Source organism: Sorex araneus, chromosome 8 (genome assembly GCF_027595985.1).
Source record: "Sorex araneus isolate mSorAra2 chromosome 8, mSorAra2.pri, whole genome shotgun sequence".
Lineage (NCBI taxonomy): Eukaryota > Metazoa > Chordata > Mammalia > Eulipotyphla > Soricidae > Sorex > Sorex araneus.
The window spans coordinates 50,025,346-50,052,753 of NC_073309.1; the positions used below are offsets into that span (position 1 = coordinate 50,025,346).

Below are 27,408 nucleotides of genomic sequence, written 5' to 3' on the forward strand. Positions count from 1 at the left end.
TTGCCGCGCATACAGTTGACCTGGGTTCATCCCCAGCACCCCACACGGTCCCCGGAGCCTGCCAGGAGTGATCCCTGAGCACAGAGCTAGGAGTAAGCCCTGTGCACAGCCAGTGTGGCCAAAAAACAAGAATAAATAAAAAGAAAATAATCAGAAACCCAGAATATGAGACATTTTACGAGAAAAAAAAACCTTGCTGGGGGGGGGCTGGAGCAATAGCACAGCGGGTAGGGCATTTGCCTTGCACGCAGCCGACCCGGGTTCTAATCCCAGCATCCCATATGGTCCCCTGAGCACTGCCAGGGGTAATTCCTGAGTGAAGAGCCAGGAATAACCCCTGTGCATCTCGGATGTGACCCAAAAACCAAAAAAAAAAAAAAAAAAACCTTGCCTGGGCCCTATTATAGGTCTTGTCATGAAAAGAGAAGCAGCCTGGGGCTTTTAGGCAGCGTCTGGACACTGCGGTTGCACCCCTCCCTGCGGCAGGGCAGGCCGTGCGCCCCCGCGCCCGGAGTCCCCAGGTCTCCTGGCTTGCTTTAAACTCTCAATACCTATTTTCTTCTTTGCTTCAAATTGAGAATCAAAATCATGGTTTTGGGGGGCTAGGGAGGTAGTTCAACAGGCTGAGCCCTCTGCGTTTTGTTTTTTGTTGATTTGGAGACCGCTGCCGGCTGTGCTCAGCATCACTCCTGGTGGGGCTCAGGGACCATTCTTGGTGCCGGGGTCAAACTGGGCAAGCACCTTTCCCGCTGTCCTCTCTCTCCCACTCCAGCTGGGCATGTTGGAGGTCCAAGTTTGATCCCTGGCACTGCCTGGTTCTCCCAGACACCACTGGGTGGGGCCTAAAAGCCATAAATTAAAAAGGCACTGTCCAAGCACACAGTTGGTGTATGTGGCTCCTTTCATTCAGCCTTGGTGTGCGAGTCACCCATGCCGAAGTCCATAAATGCACGCATTGGCAGTATGAACAGCTTCCTGTTGTTCACCCTCCCTGCCACATGTCAGCCTGTCACGCGAATAGCCTCCTGTTCCTTCACTCCCTCTGCTGTCCATAGGCATTTGAGTGCTGTCCAGTTTGGGGCTACCATCAGGGGTGCTGCCGTGCCTATGTGTTTCGGTGCCTTTGTGTGCACCCATGGACGTGGTCTGTATGCCCAGGAGTAAGACCATTTTCATAATGAAGTCTCAGCCTATTGAATGTGACAGCTTCGAAGTTGTTCCAGACCCATCCCAGTCTCCGAAGGGCAGTAATCAGTGAGACTGAGAGTTAACGCTGCAAGGGATTGGGGGTTCTGGTGCTCCCCATAAGGGCTTTGTGTTTTATGTCATGTGTGCCCTGTTTTCTTTTTTTTGGGGGGTGTGGGGCTGGAGCAATAGCATAGCGGGTAGGGCATTTGCCTTGCATGCGGCTGACCTGGGTTTGATTCCTCCGTCCCTCTCAGAGAACCTGGCAAGCTACTGAAAGTATCCCGCCTGCACGGCAGAGCCTGGCAAGCTCCCTGTGGTGTATTCGATATGCCAAAAACAGTAACAAGTCTCAACAATGGAGACGTTACTGGTACCCACTCAAGCAGATCGATGAACAACAGGATGACAGTGCTGCAGTGCTTTTTATTTATTTGTTTGTTTATTTATTTATTTTGCATTTTTGGGTCACACCGGGCAATGCACAGAGGTTGTTCAGGAATTACTCTGGGTGGTGCTCGGGGAACCATATGGAATCGAACCTGGGTCGGCTGCGTGCAATACAAACACCCTACCCGCTGTGCTGTCACTCCAGCCCCCATGTGTCCTGTTTTCTGAGGGGTTCTTATGAGAGTTGTGGGGTACACAGCATTGTCCTTCATGTTCTAGCAGCAGCTGGATCATTCTCATATATGGGTGCAGTGGGTGGGGTGAGTCTTGAGTTCTCCGGATACCCTGTGGCACGGTTCATCCTCTGTGGTTGGTGGTGGACGGCGGGATGACAGGATGGGGTTGCTCCTGACACCATCACCTCACAATAACCAGTAACACCAGAATGAAAGCCTTGATCTTGGAGACCCGTGGTGAGTCGGGAGGGTGAAGGGAGTGGGGGGACAGGACATGGAGGGGAGGCTCTGAGCTGTGGACCCGCAGATCTGCTCTGTGCCAAGGCTGGGGGCTGCTTCCCGATGCTCCTCATTGGTCAGGTGAATGACACGCCCAGTGAGAGTAGTGTCTTGAGGAAAATGCCCTCTGGGAGGCCATCAGCAGCCATCACAGTGCAAGGGAGCATTCAGCGTGTGATTCGAACTGGGCCGCAATGGAAGAAGCCAGGGACCCATAGGGACCGGGAGCATGTGTGTGCATGTGTGAGGTTTATATTTTGGTGGCCCCGCCCCTGCTGGCTCACTTCCCATGGAGTAATGTCTCCTAAAGGTTGTGCAGAATCAATGAATTTTTGTTGCCATATTGGTGTTATCATCTGAGCCTTCAAGCCTGCCGTGCCCTGTGAACCAGACTTTGTCCAGTCCCTGTCCAGGGACACTTGACCTTCAGAGCTCTGCCTGGGTCTCTCTCTGCCAGGGAGAAAAGCTAGTGACTCATTCCCCTTTCTGAGTTCCCAAGGGCCCAGAAATGGGCTGGCTGGCAGAGGTCACACAAGGACTTTGGAACCAGGTACATTTGATTTAAAATCTCGGCCCTGCCCCTTGGGGCGCCGCACCTCCTCCTCACCAGCCCTTCTTCATAGAAGCAGCCCTTTGTGCATTTCCTTCGTTATCTCTCGGTTTGTGTCCGGCGCCCAGCCCCAGGAGGGTGCTGCCTTTTCAGCCCTACTGCACATGGACGTCACTGCTGAGTCATGTGCCACACCATGCACCTTTGGGGTGCTGGCGAGGGTCTGCAGAGGCAGTGCCCAGGGAAGGCACTTACCTTCCACACAGCTGCAGCCGTGGTTCGAATCCCCAGTACCATATACAGTCTCCTGAGCACGGAGCCAGGAATGGCCCCTGAGCACCGTTGGGTTACATGTCACCAAAAAAATACAACATCTCAGAAAAAAGATCTGGTGGGCAAAAAAAAGGGGGTGTGTGCAGATTCCTTGCCCTTAGCATTCGTGCAAGCTGGCAAGGACCCTGACAGTGACTGGTACTGTCTAAGCGATGTAGGGGTGAGTGGTCATAGCTTCAGACCCTGAGTGGATGCGAGAATGATGGGGTATGCAGAGGGGAGAGCATGTCAGATGGAGAAGACAAGGGGGCTGTGCCATTACCAACGAGAAACCCGCAAAATTCCCACAGGAGCACTCAGGACAGCCATTCTGGCAGCCATGGGGGACAGGTCCGACTCCAGGGGCTGTGAATGTTCCCCATCTTGCCATCTGTCCGAGGTCCCTCATCTCTATCTAATCCACCAGATGACATGGTTCGTCCAGCTTTTAGACCGGATGGAGCAGATGGGTGGGCACCAGGCATGCTCCCTGGCCTGCCTGCCTAGCAGCCCTATTTCCCCTTGGATCAGACTTGAGTGGGGTCCAGGGCGGGGGTCCCTGGCCTGCTGGGATGGGAGCCGCTCAAGGCCGATACTGTCCAGGAGAGGGGGCGCTGCAGGGAGGGTAAACACAGGCACCTGAACTTGGGGCCTGTGAGGTGGAGGCCCCTTCCAGGGGGCAGCCCAGGGAGCGTCCTTGCAGGGTACAGCAACTGGGTCGGCGGGAGTGGCCAGGAAATGAGGTCAAAGGCAGCAGGAGCAGCCGCCAAAGGAGCCGGGCGACCTTGAGGCCCCAGGCCCGGGTCTCAGCTTACACCTTTGTGTGGCCACAGGCTGTCTCCTGGGTGGTTGGTGAGTTTGAAATGTAAGATGCTAGGGCTCTCGGTGGGGTAGTTGAATGCCACTTTCTCCAATAGAGATGGGGCATGATCGCGCCCCAGTCTCCGTTCTCTCTCACTCAGTCTTGGCGGGGACATTGGGGCAGTTTGAGTCAGGTGGCCTACCAAGAGCTTTCTTTAAAAACACACAATTTCTTGTTTCACATGCGCCACAGGTCAGTGGAAACCAGATCTCTTGTGTTTGTGGTTGAGGGGCGCCCGAAAGCTGGCACTATCTACAGGATTTCTGTTTTGTTTTCTGGTTTTGTGGAGGGCGGGCCTCAAAGCCACAACAGAAAACTCTTTTCTTCTTTTGTGGATGTCCGCGGCCAGCTTTTGGGCTATGGCAGGGAGAGGGGTTCTGTGGCTGTTTAATCTGTACAGAGGCACTTGGCGTCCTGGCTGGCCTGTGTAAGTCGAGAACCCATTCCCCTAGAACTTTGGGGGGCACAGGCATCTCAGCCATGACCAAAACCAAATGGGCATCAATTCCTAAGTCTTTGGACCCTCGAGAACCATAGCTTATGTGTTGTTATTTTAAGAGCCCTAGGACTCGATGGGGAAACTAAGATAAGATTACCCCCCTGAAGTGAGCTCAGTACAGTGATTCTTGGTTTTGGGGGGCAGTTTTTGTGAGTCACACCCAGATGTGCTCAGGGCTTACTCATGGCAGGCTCAAGACATCCTTTTGAGGGGGCTGGAGCAATAGCACAGCGGGTAGGGCATTTGCCTTGCACGCAGCCGACCCGGGTTCAAATCCCAGCATCCCATATGGTCCCCCGAGCACCGCCAGGAGTAATTCCTGAGTACATGAGCCAGGAATAACCCCTGTGCATCGCCGGGTGTGACCCACAAAACCAAAACAAAAAAAAACAAAAAAAAAGGACACCGTTTTGAGCCTAGGTCCGTAGAAAGCAAGTGCTATACCCCCTATACTATCTCTCCCAGCCCCCAAATGGTTGTCTCTTTGACAGAATGGAAATTGCATATGTTGTTGAAAGGGGGAACAGAAGGTGAGAATAAGCCATGAGGCTCATCCCCCAGTTCACTGAAGGGCAAGAACAGGACACAGAGCCACCCAGAACCTCTCCCTGCTGCTGTCTGCGCTGTGTGATTCAGGGGCCAAAGCTATAAGACAGCGGGACAGGCGCTTGCCTTGTACATGACTGACCCAGGTTCCATCCCCAGCATCCTGTACTGGTCCCCTGAGCACCACCAGGAGTGATCCCTGAGTGCAGAGCCAGATGTGGCCCCCAGAAATTATAAAATGAAAGTGGGATTCAGACCATCAGACCTGTGGTGTGTGATAGGTCATCCCCTGGGCTCTCCTGGTCGCTCCACAGGTCAGAGGCTGGGCAGGGGCCGCATTTTGGTGAGGCAGCAGGTGGTCGATGCAGGCCCCCAATGTTCAACATTTGTCCTGATCTGCTGCACACGTGGATGGCCTTCTGTGACAGTCTCGATGCAAGACAGGGCAGGGCAGTGATCAGGAGGCCCACAAGTGGGAGCAGGGCTGAGCCACGTCCCCTGCCGGGTGCTGATCTACAGAGAGACAGACATGTGGAGTCCAGAGAGAGTTGTAGGGTTGAGATTTGCCTTGAATGCAGTGGACCCCAGTTCCATCCTCAGCACTGCATAGGGTGTCCCATGCAGAGCCAGGAATAAGCCCTGAGCCCTCTTGGTATGGCCCCAAAACCAAGGAAAGGGGGGGAAGAGATGGGGGGAAGGAGAGATGATCCCCAGCTTTGCTGCTGGCACAAAGACATTCATTTTGATTATTTTCTTCAGACCCCCCCAGACATTGCTTAGGAGGCACAGGGCCACTCCCAGCACACTTGGTCCGTCTAGCTGGACAGGTCACTCCTAGAACCTGGCAGTGGGGTGCACTGTGCCGGGGATTGAGTGGAGTCCTTGTGCCTCCCGGGCATGTGCCTTGAGCCCTGAGCCATCTCCCTGTCCCAAGGTCATCGATTCGAGGAGAGTAACTGCGTCCTGGCCTGAGAGACAACACGGCCTATCACCCGCACCAGGGTGGCGAGCTGGTCTGAGAAGGTAGACAGGCAGACAGGTGCCTACCAGGACCATGGGAGCCACAGCCTGACGCAAGTCTCCAGCTGCCAGATCTCGTGGTTTGTTTTTGTTTTTGTTTTTTTCTTTTTTGGGTCACACCCGGTGATGCTCAGGGATTACTCCTGGCTCTGCACTCAGGAATCACTCCTGGTGGTGCTCAGAGGACCCTATGGGGTGCTGGGAATTGAACCCGGGTCGGCTGCGTGCAAGGCAAACACCCTACCCACTGTGCTATTGCTCCAGCCCCTGCCAGATCTTTTCTTTGCCTTTGATTCCCCCTTTCTTCCATCTTGTTCAGTTTTGCAGTTGAATTTGGTTTCCCATTGTTTCTTCTGGCTCCTGGGTCCTTGATAGATTAGAAAGGGTTGCCCCACTCCCAGATAATTTTTGAAAGTCCAGCATAGTTTTTTTCCTCCTAGTATTTAATGGTTATATTTTTATCTAAGATTTATTTTTTTGAAGGGGAGAACATTATTTCAGTTGTGACGTGTTTTTATTGCACGATCTGTCTTCCTGTCACTTGATTGAAAACTGGAATGTGCACGGACTTCCTGTGTAAGGAGAGGGACTAGGGGGGCTTTCTGCACCCTCTCTTCTCGTTTGTCCAGCTCAGGACCCCAGCTCCCACCCACGTAGCTGTAATTACTGTGATTTTGTAGACACTTTGGAAGAACCACTTGACTTTTAAGTTTGGGGGCCACACCCAGCCTGCTATCCCCTGACTTACTCCTGGCTCTGTGCTCAGGAGTGACTCCTGGTGGTGCTCGAGGAATCCTCAGCATGCTGGGGATCAGACCTGGGTTGACTACATGCAAGGTCAGCATCCTCCTCCCCATCTCCCCTCTCCAGCCCCTAGAAGGGTCTTTCGGGCCAGACAGAGCTGATGCTTCCTGCTCTGCGTCAGTGGCCTGTTTAGCCTGTAGGTCCCGGTTGGCTTCTGTGGGCCTTTCCCGTGCCTGCCTGGGTTCCCAGATGTCTCTTTTCCATGTTTCACATTTCTGGTATGAGCAGGTATTAATTTTTCTTCTTCTCTGAGCTCTCCCTGGTGTCATTCCCCTTTGATTGTCCCCGACCTTTTCTAAATGCCTGTGTCTGCTCCACACAGTCGCTCAGCTTCATTGGAAGCCCCACTGTTCACTTGGCATTTATCCCCTCTGCATTGGTCTTTCAGTTCATCAGAAGATACCTTCCTGAAGCCAATCTTTCTGGATGAGTGATCTTTATGGTTGGGTTTTCCTTTAACTGTTTTTGCTTATGATCTTCCCCAACGTCTTGTACTGAACCATTTTTAAACTTGCAGGGTGTTGGTTCTTTGGAGACTGTCACTTGCTGGATGTGGCAACTTCTTTCCTCGCCTGGCTTGCCCTGGGCACTGTGGCTGGCAGCAGGATGCCCAGGCCTTCTCTCTCCAGGACCCCCCTCCCATGGGTGTGACCTATGCAGACGGTTGCCCGAGCCCCTGCACAGAGCCAGCTTTGCAGCTCTGCCTGGACTGGTGCAGCAGTGATGGTTTAGAAATGGACTCACTTAGCCTGACAGCTGTGACCCCGGCCTACTCACCCTCACCTTCCCACGCTCCTGTTTGACCCAGACAGCACTGAGTGCTTCTCGCTCTTGGGGTGCAGGGTCACAGATGTCTCTAGTTTTGTCACAGACGGGATGTTTCTGCTTCTCGTACTCTGGCTTGCTTTTGTACAATGCTCTCCAGAGACCCGTGGGTAGTAAAGTCTTTTATTTTGCCACTTAAAACTAAGCACCACCCTAATTTAAAGCAATACTTACAGCATGCTTAAGAAATGCACTTTGGAGGACTGAAGGGATAGTACAGTGGGTAGGGTGTTTTCCTTCCATGCAGCTGACCCGGGTTCAATCTCCGACATCCCATAGGAGTAATTTCTGAGTGCTTATTTTTTGCCTGCTCACAAGAACTTGCTTCCTACTGTGGGCTGGAAGTTGTTATTTGTCGTTGGAGAATAGCTTTAGCTTAGGGTTGGAAGCGTATCACAGCAGTGTAATAAGGTTCTTGCCTTGCATGCAGCCAAGCCCTACTTTAATCCCTGTGCCACATGTGGTCCCCTTAGTCTTCCCAGGAGTGATCCCTGAGCACAGAGCAAGGAGTAACCCCTGAGTATCACCAGATGTGGCCTCAACCCTCTCTTCCCCCCACCCCCAAAAAAGTGGCTCAATGTTTTCAGGGAGTGGGTTCAGGGTTGCTGAGAGGGGGTGCTTCCTGCTCTGCAGCGGTGGCCTGTTTGGGCTACAGGGCCCATTCAGTTTCTGTAGGCCCTTCCCGTGCCTGCCTGCGATCCCAGCCATCATCCCTTTGCTTTCTTCTCTCTGCCTACTCTTTCTGTCCCTTGGGATCTTATTCACAGTTTGGTTTTCATTTGTTTGGGGGCCACATCTGGTGATGTTCAGGGGTCACCCCTGGCTCTGCACTCAGGAATAACTCCAGGCAGTGCTTGGGGGACCATGTGGGATGCCAGAGATTGAACCCGGGTCTGCCACATGCAAGGTTAACATCCTTCCACCTTCCCTGCTGTACTATCTTTCTGGCCCCTTTTCTTTACAGTTTTGTTCTTCCTGCATATGTGCGAGTGTATGTACAGGTCTGAGGCCTGTGTGTGTGTGACCTAGTGCACACATGCATTTGTGTATGCATGTGTGTACCTGCTAAGCGACCTGCGGGTCCCGGGGCCATGTAGCCCACAGGAGTGAGAGCACAAGTGGCTGACAACCGAGACCCCACACACCCCATGGCTTCCTTCTGTCACACTTGAGGATTTCCTGGGTTTTCATTCTTTCATCCTCCTGTCTCACTGCAACCTCCATTATTTAGCATTTCCTCAGCTCAGAAGTTTTGGTTTTTGTTTTAGTTGGACAGTCAGGTGAGACCAAGATCCAAGAATTGTGTCTCCCACCGGATCCTTGTCTTGGCTTCTGCTCTGCATCGTCCTCAGCCAGGAGTCCCCTGGAAGGGCTCTTTTGAGGGCCTTTCTTCCCGTTCCGCCTCTTCTCGTCATTGTCGGAAGTGGGAATGCGGGTATGAGGATGAGGCCTCTGCTGCCCCTTCTAGCACCGGCCGAGTACAGGGATGTCTGTCTTGCAGTGGAGGGTGTTCTGAGCTGAGCTGGCTGGAGGTGCTCAGGGCTAATTCTTGCCTCTGAACTCAGGGGTCACATAAGCAGAGCTTGGGGAGGGGGCACCTATGGTGCTGGGGTTCGAGTCTGGCTTGGCTGTGTACAAGGCCTGCACCTTCCCCACGCACCTGCTCTCTGTCCGAGGATCTTCGTCATCCCCACACAGCCCTGGGAGGTGGCAGAGACAACTGTTTTCCCCTTTACAATAAGGGGAATGAAATCATTTTCCCAAAAGCAGCTTCACCGATGACTTGCAGATTCAGCTCAAGCTCATGATCACATTCATCTGTATCTTGATGCTTGTGTGTCCCCAACTTCACGAAGACGTGCGTGGAGAGGCAGAGCGGGAGTGCAGCACTTGCTCACACAGCCAGGACTGATTCCTGACTTCAGAGCCAGGAGTAACTACCCCTGAGCACCACCAAGGATGACCCCCACCCCGAAAAAAAAAGAACAAGAAACAGAAGACATACCTGGTGGCCTGTTCCTGTATAGTGGGACAGTGGGGATGACTTCCTGTGACCTCAGGCCCAGGGCAGTGGGCGTGGCTGGGGGCTTCTGCTGCTGGGGTGGTCACAGTGGAAGCCCCCGCCTGGAGCCATGGTGCTGATGCTGCTCACCAAGGCTAGTTGACCGTGGCTGGCACTCGGGAGGCTGTGACCATGCTAGTGTCTTACCGAGAGGCTTCTGCAGGCTCTCGGAAGGCTGGGGAGCCAGCTGGGGTGGCACGTGGAGCTTCTGGGTTTCTAGCAGAGGCCTCAGCTGGGGGGACCCCCACACTTTGTCCCACACTGGCAGGGGCGGCTGGTGCCTGCATCTGAGCTCAGAGCTGACACTGCACCTGTGTGCCCACCGCTCCATCTCCCTCTATGATCTCCCCGTGCTGCCTCGACTGGGCCTGCGCAGATCAGGAAGGAGGGACCAGCTCAGGGACTGGAGGGAAGGTTCTCGTGTCCAGGTTCCCTTTGCTTGGGGGCGTTTCCCTCTAAAGGTGCAGGCCCGGCTCTGGGGACCTCTGTGGGGCCAGGGGTTAGCCATGATGAGCCACTCACAGTGGGTAGGGTGTCCGTCTGTCCATCCATCCTGACTGTGCCAGAGAGCCCTGGACTCGGGGCAGTAGCAGGGTTGCAGACCGACCTCCTGGGCTCCCCGAGGGAGCTTGCCATCCCATACCACCGACCACCTGCTCTTGGCTTATCTCCAGCCCCACAGAGCTTGTTCTCGGAAAAGAGAGGTCGCAGATTTGCCCTCAAAAACCAGGGAGAAGCAGGAAGGTCACCTGCTTCTGTGCTTTATGACAAGAGCTCCTGTCAGGGGTCGCTGCCCACTGCTGTCCCTACAGCAGACATTCGGGCCTCAGCACGCACATGACGCCTTCCCTGAGACATGACTCATCAGCTAAGCCCTGAAATTAGGGCCTTTTCTAAGATTTGTGTGCATTGAACAGATTTTGCTTTGTTTTTGTTTTGTTCGGGAGCCCACCTGGTGATATTCAGGGCTTACTCCTGGCTTTGTTCCCGGGGATCACTCCTGGTGGGGCCTAGGGTACCATGAGGAGTACTGGGGATCGAACCCTACAAGGCAAGTACCCTCCCTGGCCCCAGAACTGGTGATTGTTTAACAACATGTCATGCCTTTAAATGACTTCATTGGTTTGCTAGTTGGTTTATGCTAAAATATGGTTGAACATCTTTGTAAAAATATAGTCTTTCCGTCCAAGATCCTGGGAATCTGGTTTATCCTTCTCTCTTTTGCATATAATCGAGGCCTTTGTCTGTTCCCCAGAACTTGACAATTAGTGTAATGTCAGCGATGCAGTTTCTGCACTGTCATGAGAGAGAGAGAGAGAGAGAGAGAGAGAGAGAGAGAGAGAGAGAGAGTTAGTTGTGGTGCAGTTTCTGTATCGTCATGAAAGAGGGTAGTGAAGCAATAGTAAGGCAGTTAGCCAACCTGGGTTCAGTCCCTGGCATCCCATGTCGTACCACCCCTGATAACCTCCAGGAGTCATTCTTGAGTGCAGAGCCAGGAGTAACCCCTGAGTATCACCAGGTATGACCCAAAAAAAGGAGGGGGGGAAGAGAGAGAGAGTGTGTGTATGTACATGCATGCATGCATGCATGCGTGGGTGTGTCTGTGTGTACACATGCGCGCACATGCTCTTGCACATGCTTGCTCACATGCAGCCCAGTGGATACAAGGTGGTGGCAGAGATCTCTGAGCTGAGGGTGGCTGTGCCTAGTGCCAACGGGGCCGAGGGGTAGGGGAAGCAGTGAGGGCAAGAGAGAGGGGATCCCCCCAAGCCAACTTGGTCCACATCAGGTCTAGGGTCTGTGCTGGGATGAGGAGGTGGAGTTTCTAATCAAGGACAAGGCAGAATCTCCCTAGTGAGGAATGTGGGCTTGTGTGCTGTGGAGTTTCAGCGTTTGCATGAGGACACGGAGGACAAACACTGGGTTAGTGGGACTTCTTGCTGAGTGCAGGGCCAGTCTGCAGCAGAGAGAAGAGGTGCCAGCCACGGAGGCCTCCCCTGGGGCCCGTCACTGCTGCAGGTGCCCTGCTGCTCCAGGAACAGTCTCAGCTCTTGGCATTCCCCTTCTGACGAACACATAGGCAGGAGCTGCTGCCTGACCCTGCCTCCCTGCACCCTGACTGCAACACCGTTTTCAGATAGCCCCTGCCGCCCCCCCCCCCCCCCATCCCAGTGTCTGTGCTTGCTCGCCCTCTGGGAAGGTCACACGCTAGGCTCAGACTGACCTTCCCCAGTAGACTGTTCCGTGAGGGACGGGCAGGGCTGGGGCCTTTTAACTGTGAGTATCCAGGTGGACATTCGAGAACCACACCCCCCTGCCCCGCCTCAGGAGTCCTTTTCAGCTGGCAGGGGAGCCGTGGGCACTGGAGCATCGCTGCAGACTTTAGCCAGGTAGTCACAAAAGGTTCTGCGTAGGAGCAGAATTCTCTGTGTCAGTGTGGGGTGGGGGGCTGCCATGAGTGAGCCCTGAGCTCCAACACACCAGACTGACAAGCCGTTAAGTCAGGAGTGGGCACAGCTAAAGGGGTCACTAGTGGGGACAGGCAGTTGTCAGTGTGAGGAAGGTTCCACACACCTGCCGTGACCCCCACTGGCTGGGATGCCAGCACACCCTCGTCCTCAGGATACCTGACACGGTGAGGGTGAGCAGCCTGGCCCTGCGCCAGGAGTGGCTCTGCCACTGCAGCAGTGCCCAGTGTCGTCCTGTTCGGTCATGGAGCGTGCATGGGGCCTCCTCTCGGCTTCTAACACTCCCCATGACCTCGTTCCCTTCTCACACAGACTCACGATGGCTGGAACTGGCAGCCCCTCAAGCGGGAAAGTGCTGCTGATTGGGGTCATTCCATGGCTGCCCCCCAACGCCACAAGCAAGCTGCAGGGCTGCCTTGAAGGGAGGGAGCAGGAGGACAGAGGCCAGGCGGGTCCTCAGGCTGATTCCTTGCAGCTGTCCGTGGCTCCCACGTTGTTCAGGGTCCCCGGAAATGCTGTCCTGGGCCTAAGCAAGCCTCCACCATGACTGGTCTCTGCCTTCTGACAGGTGCGGGCGGCATCCCTGCAGGCATCTGTACCCCCAGGCAGGATACCCACCCCAATCAGGTGGGGGGTCTGGGACTCATGGAGATCATTCTAGTCCTGGCTGGTTCATCTTTCTGCTGGGGGGAGCTCAAAGCCTAAATAAGGGGATGTGGATGTCAGAAGGCCCCAGCCAGAAGACCTTGGACTTGGCCCTACGCAAGCACTGTTGGAATTGAGGGTCTCCAGCTCTCTGGCACCAGCTCCCCGACTTAGTCTCACCCCTGCCACTTATAGGCTGTGCCTTCAGATGGCCCTCACTGAGGCTCCAGGGACAAAGATGGGGACAGTCAGGTGGGGCTCCCAGACCCTTCCCACACGTCACTTGTTTGTACTGCAGGTGACCAGTGGGACAGACACACAGGGCAGGGGACGGACTGTGGGCAGTCCCCCAATCCCTCTCTCTCTCTGTTCTGCAAGGCGCTCAGCATCAAGAAGCTCCTCATACCCCAAGGCCATGTGTGCTGGGTCTGACCAGTGCAGCTGTACCTGCAGGTGACTGAGCAGCAGTTTGGCAGACCTAGCTCGGGCTGAGCCTGACCCCCAGCCTTACTGGATGTGGCTCTGTAGGGGGTAAAGGGGGCAGTGCAGAGAGCTCCATGGGCTGAGAAATGCCTTTGCATGCAGGAGACCCAGGTCCAGTTTCTGGCACTACGAGTAGCAACCCCCGAGCCCCAGTCTGGGAGTAGGCCCTGAGCACCTCTGGGTGGAAGTAAAAAATGGTGATGATAATAAGAAAAATAACTAAGAAGCACTCGGAACTGTGGTGCATGTATGCGATGGACTCCTCTGCCGTCAGCAAAGAGAGTTGTGCAGGTTGCTGCCGTACGGATGGCTCTGGAGAGGGACAGACCTAGAATGGTCTCCCCGGGCGGGTATATAGAAGCATAGCTGGGGTCGGAGCCATAGAACAACGGGAGGGCCTTGCCTCGCATGAAGCTGACTCCAGGTTCAATCCCTGGCATCCCTTGTGTTCCTCTGAGCACCATCAGGAGTAATTAACTGAGTGCAGATCCAGGAGTAAGCCTTAAGCATTGCTACTGTGACACTTCCCCACCCCCCCCCCAATTTTTTTTTCTTTTTTAAATAAAGTATAGCAGAGTAATAATGAATGCCCACAAGCAGTACAGACTGAGGGTAGGGCGTTGGTAGGAAGCTCCCCCACTGGACAGGGGGCAGGGATGAGGGGTGTGGGACACTGCTCTGCGGAGTTTGTAGTTCTTGTCTTTCCTCACATAGGGAAGCCAGTCCCGGGGTCTCGGGGACCTGCCAGCAGCCTTCTGGACCATTTGGAACCTTCCTCAGGTCCCTGCCCCCTGGGAAGAAGCAGCTTCCAAAAGCCTGTTTGCACACCCTGTCCACGCTCTCCACTTTGCCCTGGCTCCCTGGGGAGAGCTGCCCAGCCATCACCACTCTCCCATGCTGCAGGAGCGCCCTGACGGTGGCTCTGAGAGACGGTGGCTTCATTCCAGCCCCAACCGTCCCTCCTGTCGCACCAACCATTTAATAGGTACTGTTATGGCTCGGGCTCACCAACTAGGCTTTATGTGCCTAATTGCCATATTTATACTGCTTTGAATTGATGATAAAGGGCTAAAATAGGAGGTGTGCGGTTTCCTCGGCTGTGGTTTTTATAGGGGCTCCGCGTTATTTAAATCTCACCCTTCCCCTGCATGTCTGGGTTTACTAGCAAGTTGCTTTTCTGTAACCCACATCGTCTTAAGGCAAAGCATCCCCCACGGCTTCAGACTTCCTCCTGTGGGCCCGTTTCCAGCCCTCTGCACCTACACGCACGCGAGCGCATGTGTCCGTCGCTCACTCTGCTCACTCAGGGCAGGCAGTCGGCTCACTCCTGCCTCTGCAGATAAGCAGTGGCTGTGACTCGGCATTGCTGGCGGGTTCCCCCCGGCCCCATGCCCGGATCGGAACAGCAGGCCTGGCAAGCTGCCTGCAGGGCGCAGCAGCCAAGGAGAAGTCATTTCTCAGCATGATCCTGCCCTGGCATCCAAGACAGAAATAGTCTGAGTGGAAGGCCAGATCCCGCCACAGTTCCGCCAGGTCTGCCTGGCACGGCCCTCCCCTCACGCCTGCCCTCGGCCACAGGACTCAGGCCGGACGTGCCTCCCGTGCGCCCAGATGCCAGGCGTGTGCTCCAGCTTGGGGCGCCTCGGGGGCCGAGGAGGAGGCCCAGGTTGCCTGCCTGAGCTGGGCGTCATCCCTGTCCTTCCCACTGGGGTCACCCGCGGTGCAGAGGGGCTGCTGGGGCTTCCCCCGGCCCAAGTCTAGAGCCTAGCACTGTGACAGCAGGGACTTAGTGGAATGGGGACAGGCGCTCTGCTTTATGGCCCTTTTTCACCTCAAGACCCTGGCGTGTAGGAGTCGGGATGTTGTTTTGGAGGGCTGGGGAGGGGCCACTCAGTGCAGGGATGGAACTTGGGGCTTACGTGCTGGCTTGGCTCCCACAGTGAAGACGTTTGCCCGCAGTCATCGAGCCCCACTCCCCGCAGCTGGGTGAAACTGGGCGGCACCAGTGTGTCTCGGGGGCGAGCTGCCCAGTCATTGGTCAGTACAGATCCAGCTTCTGGGGAGGGGCACATCCTTTTAGTGCTGGTGGCATGCTCAGACCCCGGGCCAGCCCCCATTTGCTTTTGCTGCCATGGTGGTTTGGGCGCTTATTTTCCTGTCTGGGTGGAGGAGGTCCTGAGCAATGCTCTGGAGGCCCGGGACCCCTTAGATGCACGGTAGCGCCAGGGTAAGACCAGAGTCCGCCAGACATTGTGCATCCCTGCCTCTGCCACCTCTGTTCTTCTGCGTTGTGTTCGGGCATGACACAGGCTACGATGGGGGTGGGGGGCAGTGAAACCCAGGTCTCGTGCAGGGGCCGTGGGGTCGTCAGCCTGGGGTACCCACTAGCTGTAGAAGACAAGCAAGACCTCCGTACCTGCATGTGCGCTCGCGCGCGCGCGCGCGTGTGTGTGTGTGTGTGTGTGTGTAGGTAGGGTAGTCTGCATAGTGTGTAGGCGGGGTAGGGTTGGGTTCTCTCTTTGTGGAGCCTTTGAGCCGCCCCCAGTCACAGCCGTCAACCCAGACTGCTGGCCTGCAGGCATGAGCTCACCAAGTCACACTTGAGCACCCAGGGCCGCCCTGGGCCCTGTTGGGTTGGCAGGAAACTCCCACAGCTGCTCCGGCTGGGCAGGCGCCTGGCTGCTCTGCGGGGCACAGTCTGCTCACCCCCAGCCGCCTGTGTATCCCTGGGCCAGTGTGGAACCATCCGCCAGGCTCCCCGCCACCCGACAGTCAGGGCGCAGCGGGGTCCAGACCTCTCTCACAGCTGATGGCAGCAGACCCGGGACCAGCCAGATGCGAGAGCCATATGACACCCAGACTTGGTGTGAGTTGCTCCCCCCAGACAGCAGCGGGTGGGGTCTGACACAGCCAGAGATGGGCCTAAATTGACATCGAACAAAGAGACACCAGCTCCTGCGGAGTGGGGGGAGACCAGGGGACTGCTGCAGAGCAGGTCCCCACTTTCCAAGGCTTGACTCTGGGCACCGGAAGGAGTAGCCAGCCTGGGGCCACAGGGGCCCGGCTCAGGGAGGGTCCTGGGGGGTGCTGAGGAGAGTGGCCCCATTCTGGGGGGGAGGAGCCTCATGTCCCCACTTGTCCCTGTGCATGTCTCAGGCAGTGTCTCTGCAGACGGGCTTGTTGCGGCCGGGCCTTCGAACAGACCCTGCCCACGGGGAGAGCCGCTGTCAGGGCTTGTAGGGGTGTAACGAGCAGAACAATCCGAGGGCTGCGCCATGCACCTCCTCCTGCTCCAGGTGCCAAGACGGCATGGGCCTGGGGTCTGTCCCCTTGGTCTGCAGCCCCTCTGACCCTGAAAATGAGGTGCCTGCCTACCTTTCATGGGCAGACCCCCTCAGCCACAGCCGCGCCCACCCACCATTTTGTCCCGAGTGACCATCACCAAACATGGAAAGTCTGGAGCTGATTGGTTCATGTTGTCCATCAGGAAGTATTGACCGGTCATTCAGAAGGAAACATGAGGGGTTTTGGTGGTTGGGCCCAGGAGGTCCCACCCAGGCAGAGACCTCTTATTGCCAGCCTGCCGGGTGCCACTTAGCCATGACCCCGCCCAGAGGCAGCAGGAGGAAGTGAGGCCTGTACCTGCCACAGGGGCACCCTGGAACCAGCCAAAGCTTGCGCAGTTGGCGGTCCAGTGGATTAGGGCTCGGTAGGACAGAGGCAGGGGCGGCCGGGTGGGGCTTGGAGGGGGCGGCTCCCCCGCTCTGCTGTATGTCTGCCCGAGGCTCGCCCCTTAATCTCAGCATCCCCACCTGGGAACTGGAGTCTGTAGTGCCATGAGAGCTTGGGGAGAAGCACCTGGAGCATGGCCCAGGCATGCTTAGGAGTCTGCGTCCACGCATAGTGAGCCTCCCGTGTCAGGTGGTTTGGTTTGAGGGTCACCCCCAGCAATGCTCAGGGCTGACTCCTAGCTCTGTGCTCAAGAATCACCTCCTGATGGGGCTTCAGGAAACATGTGGGGTGCCGGGGATGGAGCCTGGTGCCCTAACCCTTGCCCTGGGGGTACCCCCTAGACATGACTACAGCGGAAGAGGGGCGGCCGAGGGGGCCCATCCCCGAGAATGGCTGCCATGGCCTGGCTGCTTCTCACGCTGAGAGGATAGTCACTTGCTTCTGCATTTTCTGTCCCCTGCCATGGTGCACCTATCTCAGACTGCCCAAGGAAGACGACTCGAAGGGTCCAGCATTGTTCTGCTGTTTGTCGCTTTGGCCGTTCTGAAACGGCCTTTTGCTCTGTTCCCAGAGAATAACTTGAAACCTGAAAGATACTTTCGAAACTTGTTGGATCCTAGGGGTGGGCCCAAGAACTCCACTGTACTATCTTTCCAGCCCCATTGGTTTGCTTATGTTTGTTTTTAAAGGAAGGAAAAAAAAGGCTGGAGCTGGAGAAATAGTGCAGGGGTAGGGGGGGCCTCAGTTTGCATGCACCTAACCTGGATTCCATGCATGGCGTTCCATGTGGTCTCCCAAGCACCTACGGGAGTAACCCCTGAGCATCACTGGATGTGGCCAAAAAATAAGAAGAGAGACTGCTAGCCAAGGCTACTGCTCAGCAGATCTCTTGAGATCTCTCCTAAGTCCAGGGGCTTCGGGGATTAAGGGGAGGTTCTCAGGCAGATTTCGGGGCTCCCTCTTGGGAGATGCTGCTTGTGAACCAGGTTATGTTGGGGTGGGGTGTTCTGAGGCTCAAATGCCCCTTGGACTCCCACGTTTCTGGCCTCCAACTCCCCGGGCGCTGCCTCTGCGGTCTTGCCTCTGCTGTCAGCGCTGGGTTTTGTTTTCATCGACATCTTAACGAGTAGTTGTGACAAATGGTAACTGGCCTGAGCAAATGATGCATTTCCGAAGCGACGCCTGGCGCGGGGCAGAGCGGTGGCCCTGCTATTTTAAAATGGGATTTTGTAAAATAAACATGCGGGCCGCTTACAGGAAATACTAAGTTGATGATTAATTGGTGCTGGAGCTGGCCTTGCACTTACAAATGCGCCTATGTCGGGGAACACTCGCTCCAGGGGTGAGGTCTTGGCAGGCGCCCACTCCCGCTGGTGGGGGAGGGGAGAGGAGGGCGCCTTGGTGCCTTGTTCTCTGCCCTGGGCGTGGGCAGGTGTGGGACAGGGTGGCAGATGGCCCCAGGCCGTTCCGGGCTATGCTCCCTGCATTGCTCAGGAATTGTTCCACTCCTGCTCTTTCTCTGAGTGTCCAGAAAATGGTCACCATTCCAGCCACCCTGTCGAAGAAGGTGGTGCCTGCTGGCACATCCCAGCCTGCCAAGAGGCCGCTGAGTCATGAGTCGGCGCATGAGCTGCTACCAGGGCTGCAAACCAGGGAGGAAGTTGAAACATGTCTGAGGCCAGTTTAAGAAAGCCACGAGGCAAAGAATCCATTGTCCCCTGGCACCACATTGGCCTCCCGGGAACCCCCCTGCCCCCTAGGCAAGATCAAGGCCCCCAGCATAATAGCTCGGGAAACACACCCCCCCACCCCAAAACAGAAGAAGACAAGACTCCATTTTTAATTACTGAAGCTGCTCATTGTTACCAGGGACATTACTAGGCCCTCCCTGACCTCTGACCTCTGGGGTGGGCAGCTCAATTGCCGCTGCAGCTCCCCTGAGTTCTAGGAGCCCGGGAGTTCACTGTCATGTGTCATTCCTCAGGGGTATCCTAGCAGGACCCCAGCCTGCTAGATGGATGTCCAGCATCTTCCAGAATCTTCTGGAGGGCCTGGACACTCGGCCCCCTACCGCTGAGCTGTGTGTTTGGGGACCAGGAACCCCCTAGGTGCGCCTCCCTTTCTTCATCAGAGAGGAGCCGCCCTGGGCTGTGTCCATCCCCCACAGCCCTGGGTCCTGGGGCCTGCGCCGTTAACCCCCTTTCCCCAGGGGTAAAGGCCCATGTGCCATTAACAGCTTTTAAAAGCCCTGGAATTGCTGGCTCAGTGTCCCCATTCCAGAGCCTCCCCCACCCGGCCACCCTGGCTGCTTTCACTTCTCCCCAGCAGGCCACGGCCCCCCAGAGGCAGCAGCCATCCAAGCGCAACTGAAGGCAGAGCTCTGGGCCACTGGGGGCGGGCGGGTGCCTGTTAATTGACGGCAGGGCCGTGGCCTCGCTCGCCCCTGCCCACCTGCTTCCATCCGCAGTACCACAGACAAATCTTGAGAGGAGCAGTGTGGGTTTGGCAGCCAGGGTGTAGCCAGCTTTCCCACAGATGCCCCTGTCCCTCAGTCCCTCTGTCCTGGTCGGGCGGTAGTGGGGTTATCAGCGCCCAGTGGTGCTGGGGGATTGGCTCTGGCGTCCTGCTTGCCTGGGCGCTTACCAAGCAAGTTCTGGAAGCATTGCCACCTTCAATGTGAAAAACCTCACAACAGGGCCAGAGCGATATGGTAGAGTAGGCAGGGCAGGGTGCTGGCCTTACACACAGCTGCCAGGTGTGACTCCTTGGCAACCCGCATGGTCGCATGTGTCAGTCAGGTATGGCCCCCAAACATCTTTTTTTTTTTTTTGGTACTGAAACCTGGGAACAAACCAGAAACCAAACATCTTATCTGGAAATAGGAAAGATTATTCTAACCACATGAAGGAAGGGTGGGATGGTAGAGATGGGCAGGTATGACAGTAGTTTGCTCTCATGGGGCCAGCCTGGTTCCATCCCCAACCCTGAGCACTGCGGGATGAGTCCCAACCCTCTCCACAGCCCATCTGCAAAAAATAAAAAGACATCGTAAAGAAATGACTGGTCTCAGATGTTGGGGGTCAGAGTAGTAGTGCATGTATGCTGTGGACTAATAAAGCAAGACTGTTTGCAGACCAGAGCAAATTTACAACATATTTCGGTAGTGGGGAAGGAGAGTTAAAACATTATATCCAGGGGCTAGAGACATAGCACAGCGGGTAGAATGTTTGCCTTGCACGCAGCTGACCCGGGTTCGATTCCCAGCATCCCGTATCATCCCCTGAGCACCACCAGGAGTAATTCCTGAGTGCATGAGCCAGGAGTAACCCTTGCGCATCGCCGGGTGTGACCCTAAAAAGAAAAAAAAAACAACATTATTTCCAGTAGGGAGGGCACTTGCCTTGCATGCAGCAACCCTGGTTCCATCCTTGATACCCTGTATGGTCCCCCAAGCACCTCCAGAAGTGATCCCCTGAGCACAAAGCCAGGAGTCAACCCTGAGCAACAGCAGGTGTGACCCAAAAACAAGCAAAAAAAAAAAAAGCAAATTGAGCCCAAATGGGTTCAAGTGCCTGAGCCCCAGGTGTTTCTTCTCCCCGCAGGACTGAGCACTGAAGGCATCTACCGGGTGAGCGGGAACAAGTCGGAGATGGAGAGTCTGCAGAGACAGTTCGACCAAGGTACGGCCAAGACAGGGGGCCCAGCCCCTTGGAGCTGCCATGGGGAGGCGAGGCCCAGGGTTGGCATCTCCCGGGCATCAGTCACTCAGGACCAGCCAGGGGCTTAACTTGGGTCTAGTTCACATGTGGCCCGGCCAGAGTACCTCAAGAGAACATACGCCCATGCATACACACACAAGACACATGTGCTCCATTTCCGTGGGTGGGATTGATCAGCATGACACACCGAAGGGCCAGTTTCACATGTGCAAGAACCAGTTGGTAGTGGGAGAGCCAGCCCAGGGCCAAGGCATCGGCCTCACATAGCCAACCTCGGTTCAGGCTGCAGCGCTCCCTGGTATGATCCCTGAGCAACAAAAACCAAAACCAAAGAGTCTTGGGTGTTTGCACCCCGCCAACAAGAAGCGTGACTCTTTCTCAGTAGCAGATTTCTTACAAGTCAGGAATGCAGTGAAGTATGTAAACAGAAACTGGAGCCGAGGTCAGGGGCGCCCGGGCGGGAGGGGCCGAGGGGGACATGCTCCAGCGGGCCTGCTCCCCGGGAAGGCCAGGGTCCTGCTGGCCACCAATGTGAAGAGAGTCCAGAGGGGGTGTCCAGCTCTGCCCCGAGCGGGGTCTTGGAAGGAGATGTCCTTGGGTGTCTCCCAGGGACCCTGCCCCCCGGGCTGCATCTGTGTTCACCCGCCACCCCGACTTCCCTTCAGACCACAACCTGGACTTGGCCGAGAAGGACTTCACTGTCAACACCGTGGCCGGTGCCATGAAGAGCTTTTTCTCCGAACTGCCCGAGCCCTTGGTCCCCTACGGCATGCAGAGCGACCTGGTGGAGGCGCACAGTGAGTGGGGCCAGGAGGCAGGGACCCCGGGGCGTCCCTTAGCTGGGTTCCGGGTGAGATCGGGGTGATCTGCGCCTGTCACCCCTCTTCTCCCATCTGTCACTGAAGAGTGTTAGCATGTGGCTGGGGGAGGGGGGGCGGGGGAGTGGCGCCGTGGCCCTGGCCAGATGGCCACGGGCTGCATCTGCCCCACTGTCCCCTGGGGAACCACTGGCAGAGGGGCCTGATCACTGAGCTTACCACGTGGGTACCATCTCCCTCACTGACGGCGGTCCCCCACTCTGACCCTCGGGAGCCCTCCCCCTTCAGCTCGTGCAGAGGAAGGAGTGGCAGTGGCCATGCGGTGGGAAGTCTGCGCCCAGCCCCTCGTCTCATCTCCCCCCGCCTGCCAAGCTCCAGAGGGACTTTGAGCAGCACGGCACACGCTCGGGCTAACCGGGGCAGATGCAGGGGGCAGGGGTGCCCAAGAGGCTGGGGCCCACACCAGGGAGGAGGACTGTGAACTCTGGGGTCACTGGAGCTGCAGGCGCCCCAGCCCTGTCCAGCCCTCCTAGAAACCGCCCAGGGGGCTGTCTCAGGCAGGGTTGTCTCTGCACGCCCTGTTGGAGGAAGGTAAGGCAGGAGCCCAGCCCAGTGGCATTTTTCTGTGCTTGGCGCCATCTAGAGGCAGCCGCAGGTCCCACACCCGCAGAACCCCGTTGCTTCTTGGGGAGTTGCTGAGGGAGCATCTTTGTGTCTGGAGGGGCTGGGACCAGAATGGAAAATGCACCAAGGGGGGTCAGCTGCCTTTCCCACCGCCTGCTTCCCACCGCCTGCTTCCTTCCGCCTGCGGTTCGGCCCTAGGCTGGCAGGGGTGGGGACTTGTCGCTTCCCCTTCCCATTGTGTTTCCTGTACCCGGCCTTGGCTGGATCCTTCAAGTCTTGAGGGCTGGCGGGGGGTGAGGGGGGCTGCATCTTGCTGACGTGGCACCTTCCCTCACGAGCAGGGAGTAACGGGGTGAGAGGCGCACCCTGGGCTGGTGCCGAGGGGCCACGGGACGAGGAGCCCCAAGCCTTGAGCCATGGTTCAGGCTGACTGGGTTTCCATGGCAACGGCGCCTTGCCCGCCTCTTTCCACTTAGTCCCCAGGAGCTGTTTTGTGTGTGTACGATCAGAGCCTGGATGTGGTTTAAATGCCAAGGTCACTGGCAGAAGGTGGCCCCATGTTGGGGCCGCGGGCATGGGTGGAGATCGAGCAGCAGTGCTGCCCTGACCAGGCCCTGGTCTGCCCCTCCCACCCGGGCAGTGCCCATTGGCATCTGGGGGCCCCAGGGCCCCTGTGTGCAGAGCTGCTCTGCAGCCCGCGTGACAAGCTCCTTGGCCTTATTCATTGGTTTGGTTTGAAGCCCACCAGCAGTGCTCAGGGGCCCCTGTGGGGTGGTAGGATGGAGCCCAGGTCAGCTGTGTACAAGGCGAACACCTTGACACCTCTGTTGCCCCCAGCCCATCCTCCTGCTGGGTCACTGGGGTCCGATGGGTACCCACGGCCCCGGGTAGGGGTGTCCCCTGCAGCAGTGTGGGGCCACCTCCCCTGGGAAGGAAAGGAGCACTAGTGTGGTAACCAGGAACTAGAGGAACTAGAGGAAGAGTCAGTGACCCTGTGTCCTGAACCCCAGCAAGGCACCTGCACCTCCTCCCTGCACCCCCTTCCTTTGAGTCTTGTATCAGCCATCTTTTGTTTTGTTGTTTTGTTTTGCTTTGTTTCTGGGCCACACCCAGCAGTATTCAGGGGCTTCTCTTGGCTGTGCGCTCAGAAATTACTCCTGGTGGGCTCCAGGGGCCATAGGGGATGCTGGGGATTGACCTCGGGTTGACTTCATGCAAGGCCAGCGCCCTCCCCTTTGTCCTGTCACTCCAGCCCCATCAGTGAACTTTTTATTGATGATGAACAGTGCCGGGTTTGGGAGCTCCAGGCCACAGGTTGTGTGTGCCCATTGGGCTGAACCCCAATTAATAAATTGAAATAAATCTTGGGTTCCAAGGTAGGAAGTTGGCCAGAGAGGCTGCTCAGAGGTCAGTGCACAAGCTGTGCGGCAAGGGTGGGGAGGGTCCAGAAACAGAAGAGAGAGGAGGCCCGAGTGGCTGCACAGGACTCACTAGTTTGTCAGCTGGATGTTTCCTGAGCTGCCTGCTGGCGGGGACCCTCCCGGCAGTGGCCCCTGGTGAGAATGGGGGCTCTCGGCTCTTTCACCTGGGGGGTGCACAATTGCACCTTTCTATGTGGTGCCCTTCCCAGGAGTTGTGGGGTACCTGCCAGTTCTTCTGGGGGCTCCTGTGGACTGGCTCAGTACTGAGCCTCAGGTCCCCCAAGAAGTCTTGGAGTCCTTTTGTCTGCCCCAAGATCCCAAGCCTGTCGGGGCACCGGTCCCAGTGCTGGGGGTTGGGCAACCCTCTCAGGGCTCAGGAGACCCCCTGTGTCCGGGGAGAGGACAGTCCACCATCTGCCCTGGAAGCAGAGCCCAGCCCCAGGGGCAGCCTCTAGAATAGTGCCCTTGATGGTGGTGGCTCAGGGCAGCCTCACCCCCGGGCGTGACCTGTGCCCCTCCCCCCAGAAATCAACGACCGTGAGCAGAAGCTGCACGCACTCAAGGACGTGCTGCGGCGCTTCCCGCGAGAGAACCACGAGGTCTTCAAGTACGTCATCTCGCACCTCAACAAGTAAGTGGGGTCCGAGCTGGGTGTGGGGGCGCCCCAGGATGGGGGTGCTGACGCGCCTGTCGCCCCCAGGGTCAGCCACAACAACAAGGTGAACCTGATGACCAGCGAGAACCTGTCCATCTGCTTCTGGCCCACGCTCATGCGGCCCGACTTCAGCACGATGGACGCGCTGACGGCCACGCGCACCTACCAGACAATCATCGAGCTCTTCATCCAGCAGTGCCCCTTCTTCTTCTACAACCGGCCCATCAGCGACGCCCCGGGCGCCGCGCCCAGCTCCCCGTCGGCCCTAGCCGCCGCCGTGCCCTTCCTCACGTCCACCCCGGTCACCAGCCAGCCCTCCCCACCCCAGTCCCCACCGCCCACCCCGCAGTCCCCTCTGCAGCCCCTGCTCCCCGCGCAGCTGCAAGCCGAGCACACGCTGTGAGCCCCGGGACTGGCGGGCACGGCTAGGTAGGGCGGGGGGCTGCCCCGGGATCGGGCGCCCCGCAGGACTGAAGGGCCAGCCCGGGCCCGCGCCCCGCTCCCCACCCGCTGGACAGAGCCCGGGACGCAGTGCCCCCAGAGAACACGCCCCATCTGTTGGGTCCGTCCCCGCCCGGGGCACAGCCTGGCCGGCCCCTCCCGGGGAACACTCAGTCAGCCAGCGCCGTGCCCCCCAGGTACGCTGCTGAAGGCGCTAGCACGGTGGGGAGGGCGGGGGAGATAGTGGGGGGGACTGGACCAGAAGAGTGCACGCCCCCAGCCCCTCCCCAGGCTTCGGGACACAATCCCCTCCAACAGGAACACTGGAAGGAAAGCAAGAGCCCCCCCTCCCGGGACCCACGGAAGAAGGAACCGCAGACCTGGGGGACGGGGGCAGGGGGGCAGGCATCTGAGAGCAAAACTGGGGTGCCGGCGCCTGCCCGCCCCCAACCCCGGCTCCGGCGCCTGCTTTCCACTCACTACAGAGCTACCGAACGTTGCTGCTGCTGCTGCTGCGTGTGTGCTGCGTGCGTGCCCACGCGCCCTGCAGGCAGGGTCCGCCCCGGGACCGAGGGGAGGGGCGTGCGGGGGTGCCCGGCGAACTGGGGGTGAGGTTAGTGTTGGCTGTGTGGGAGTGAATCCATTTTCTTCACTGAAGCGGGGGCGGGAAGAGAGGAGCCCCGAGGTGTGGGGGCAGCCGGACTCCCCAGCGTCCCCCCAGCTTCCCCCTCCCTAAGCTGCTCGCACCGCGGAGAGGGCGGGGCCGCGGCCTGTGGGTCCCTTTGCACTTTACGCAGCAGCGCCTGTGGCCCTGCGCCCCCAGCCCCCAGCCCCACACTTGCGCCCTGCTGCCGGCAGGGGGTGCCCAGCCTCCTGTGACTCTCCTGCAGCCCATCAGGTGCTTGGAAAATGGGGCTCTCATCCCCCACCCCCGTTCTCCTGCAGGGTTCCCCAGGGGTAGATTCCTGCTGCTGGCACCGTGCTGGCCTGGCATGGGGGCTGCCTGGCTCTGCTCTGCCCTAGGACACCCTACAGCCAGAGAACAGATGCCCGTGCCTGTCCCTGCCAGCCGGGCGAGGGGTCACTCTGCGTGGGCATCACCGCGGGGGGCGGGCGTCAGTCCACGGGAACCCCCTGTCCTTGCACGCACACAGCCCTGGGAGCTGCTCCGGGACGGCCCACCACCCCTACCTGGAGGTGAATGGGGGGTTTCCCCGGGGAGGGGGTGCCAGAGCCCTAGCCTGGCACGGGGGGGCTCGAAGGGTCAGTCCTCCACAGGGTGTCGTGAGGGCGCAGGGAATAGCAGGGAGCAGCCCTGAAACGAAACCCACGAGCACACAAAGAGCAGAGGGAGCCAGGTGCCCCCCCCCCCGCCCTCCTGGGGGCCCACACTACTTGGGGGTCACCTGCTAGGCAAAAGGCTCCCTGAGGGTCCCTTGCTGGTCCCAGCATGCCCTCTGACCCCGGCTGCTGTGGGCCCTCTGCAGGCCCCAGGCACATGTGCTTGGGAAGGGACCAGGACCCTCCGTCCGGGCCGGACCCCAGGGGTTCCACTTACTGCCTCCCAGGGCCCCGGCCGCTGCATCGTCCCACGTCGCAGTGACAGGGCGTAAGTTATTGTTTGCATAAAAGAATCATGTCTCCTGTGTACATTTAAGAAAAGGAAATGTGGGGATTGTCTGGGAATAAAACGTCTGAAAATTCGGAACAGTGCTGCCGCCAGCTTATTTTTCTGGTACTTGTATTTTTCACCTGTTAAATGCTCTCTCTATATGTTGAATAATATATCTTGAGTTTCCTGAGAACAAACACACACACGGATGGGGTTGATCGGTCTTTGTAGGCTGGCCGCAGAAGTGGAAAACTGTCAAGTACAACAAGTATTTCTTTGTATTTGGGGGGTTTGAGTCTGGACGCAGAGCCGGCGTTAGGAATGTTCAGTTCATTTCCAGCCTTTTTTGTTTGGGTTTTTTTGTTTTGTTTTTTTGGACTCGTCGTGGGGTTGTGCTGGAGGGCTGAAGCCAGGCTTCTCGCACAGGTGTTTCTGTTTGGTTTTGTTTTTGAAAATCTTGTATTTGCTACCAAGTATTGTACTTGTCTCAATGGGAACGGTGTAAAGAACTGAAGGCCTTATGTGACATGTATCATAGTTAATAAATCAATCTTGTACAAAACACCTGGAGAAGTGAAGACCCCCCATCCCAGGCTTCCCTCGGCCTTTGCCAGCAGAGGAGGAGCACAGTGGGGACCATCCCCGTCCCTGCCCCCGCCTGCCTTATGTGGACTACAAGAGCCCCCCACCCCCCTTGCAGGTTGCTTCCTTGTCACATGCCCCACAGGCCAACTTGATCCCAATGCTCCAGGATGCCTCAAGCCCCAATCTGACCCCCAGCATCCCACAGTGCAGTTCTGGAAGCCCCCTGACCCCTGGAGGGGTGACCCGCTAGGCCGGTGCACAAGTCTCCTGAGAATCCAGGCACAAAGTGGAGTGACTCAGGGCTACAGGGGTGGCCCTAGCAGTGTCACCCAGCCCCCACATTGCCTCCCACTCAGTCTGTGGCCCAACACACCCAAGAGGACGAGAGCCATAGTCCAGTGGAGAGGGTGTTTGCCTTGTGCACGGCTGACCCCGCACCCCGTACGGCCCCTTGAGTCTGCCGGGAGTGATCCCCGAGTGCAGAGACAGATGTGGCCCAAAAGGGCAAAAACCAGAAAGAAAACACAAGGGCCAAGGCAAGGGCTTCCCGCAAAGCTGCACAGTGACCCTCGAGTGCGGGTGGCCCTATGGGGGCACCCAGGGAGGCACTGGGACCCCTTCCCGGGCTGTCCCCT

At 57.4% G+C, this 27,408-nt stretch overlaps 1 protein-coding gene across 1 annotated transcript in view; it reads left to right on the forward strand.

Annotated features, from left to right (window-relative positions):
• Nucleotides 1-26,750, forward strand: part of ARHGAP35 (Rho GTPase activating protein 35) — an 87,312-nt gene extending 60,562 nt beyond the window's left edge. Inside the window, exons 4-7 of the mRNA XM_055146367.1 lie at nt 20,501-20,578; nt 21,283-21,414; nt 24,006-24,111; nt 24,181-26,750. Coding sequence (XP_055002342.1) covers nt 20,501-20,578; nt 21,283-21,414; nt 24,006-24,111; nt 24,181-24,538 — 674 coding nt within the window. The 3' untranslated portion in view covers nt 24,539-26,750. The remainder of the gene's footprint in view (nt 1-20,500; nt 20,579-21,282; nt 21,415-24,005; nt 24,112-24,180) is intronic.
• Nucleotides 26,751-27,408: the final 658 nt, after the last annotated feature.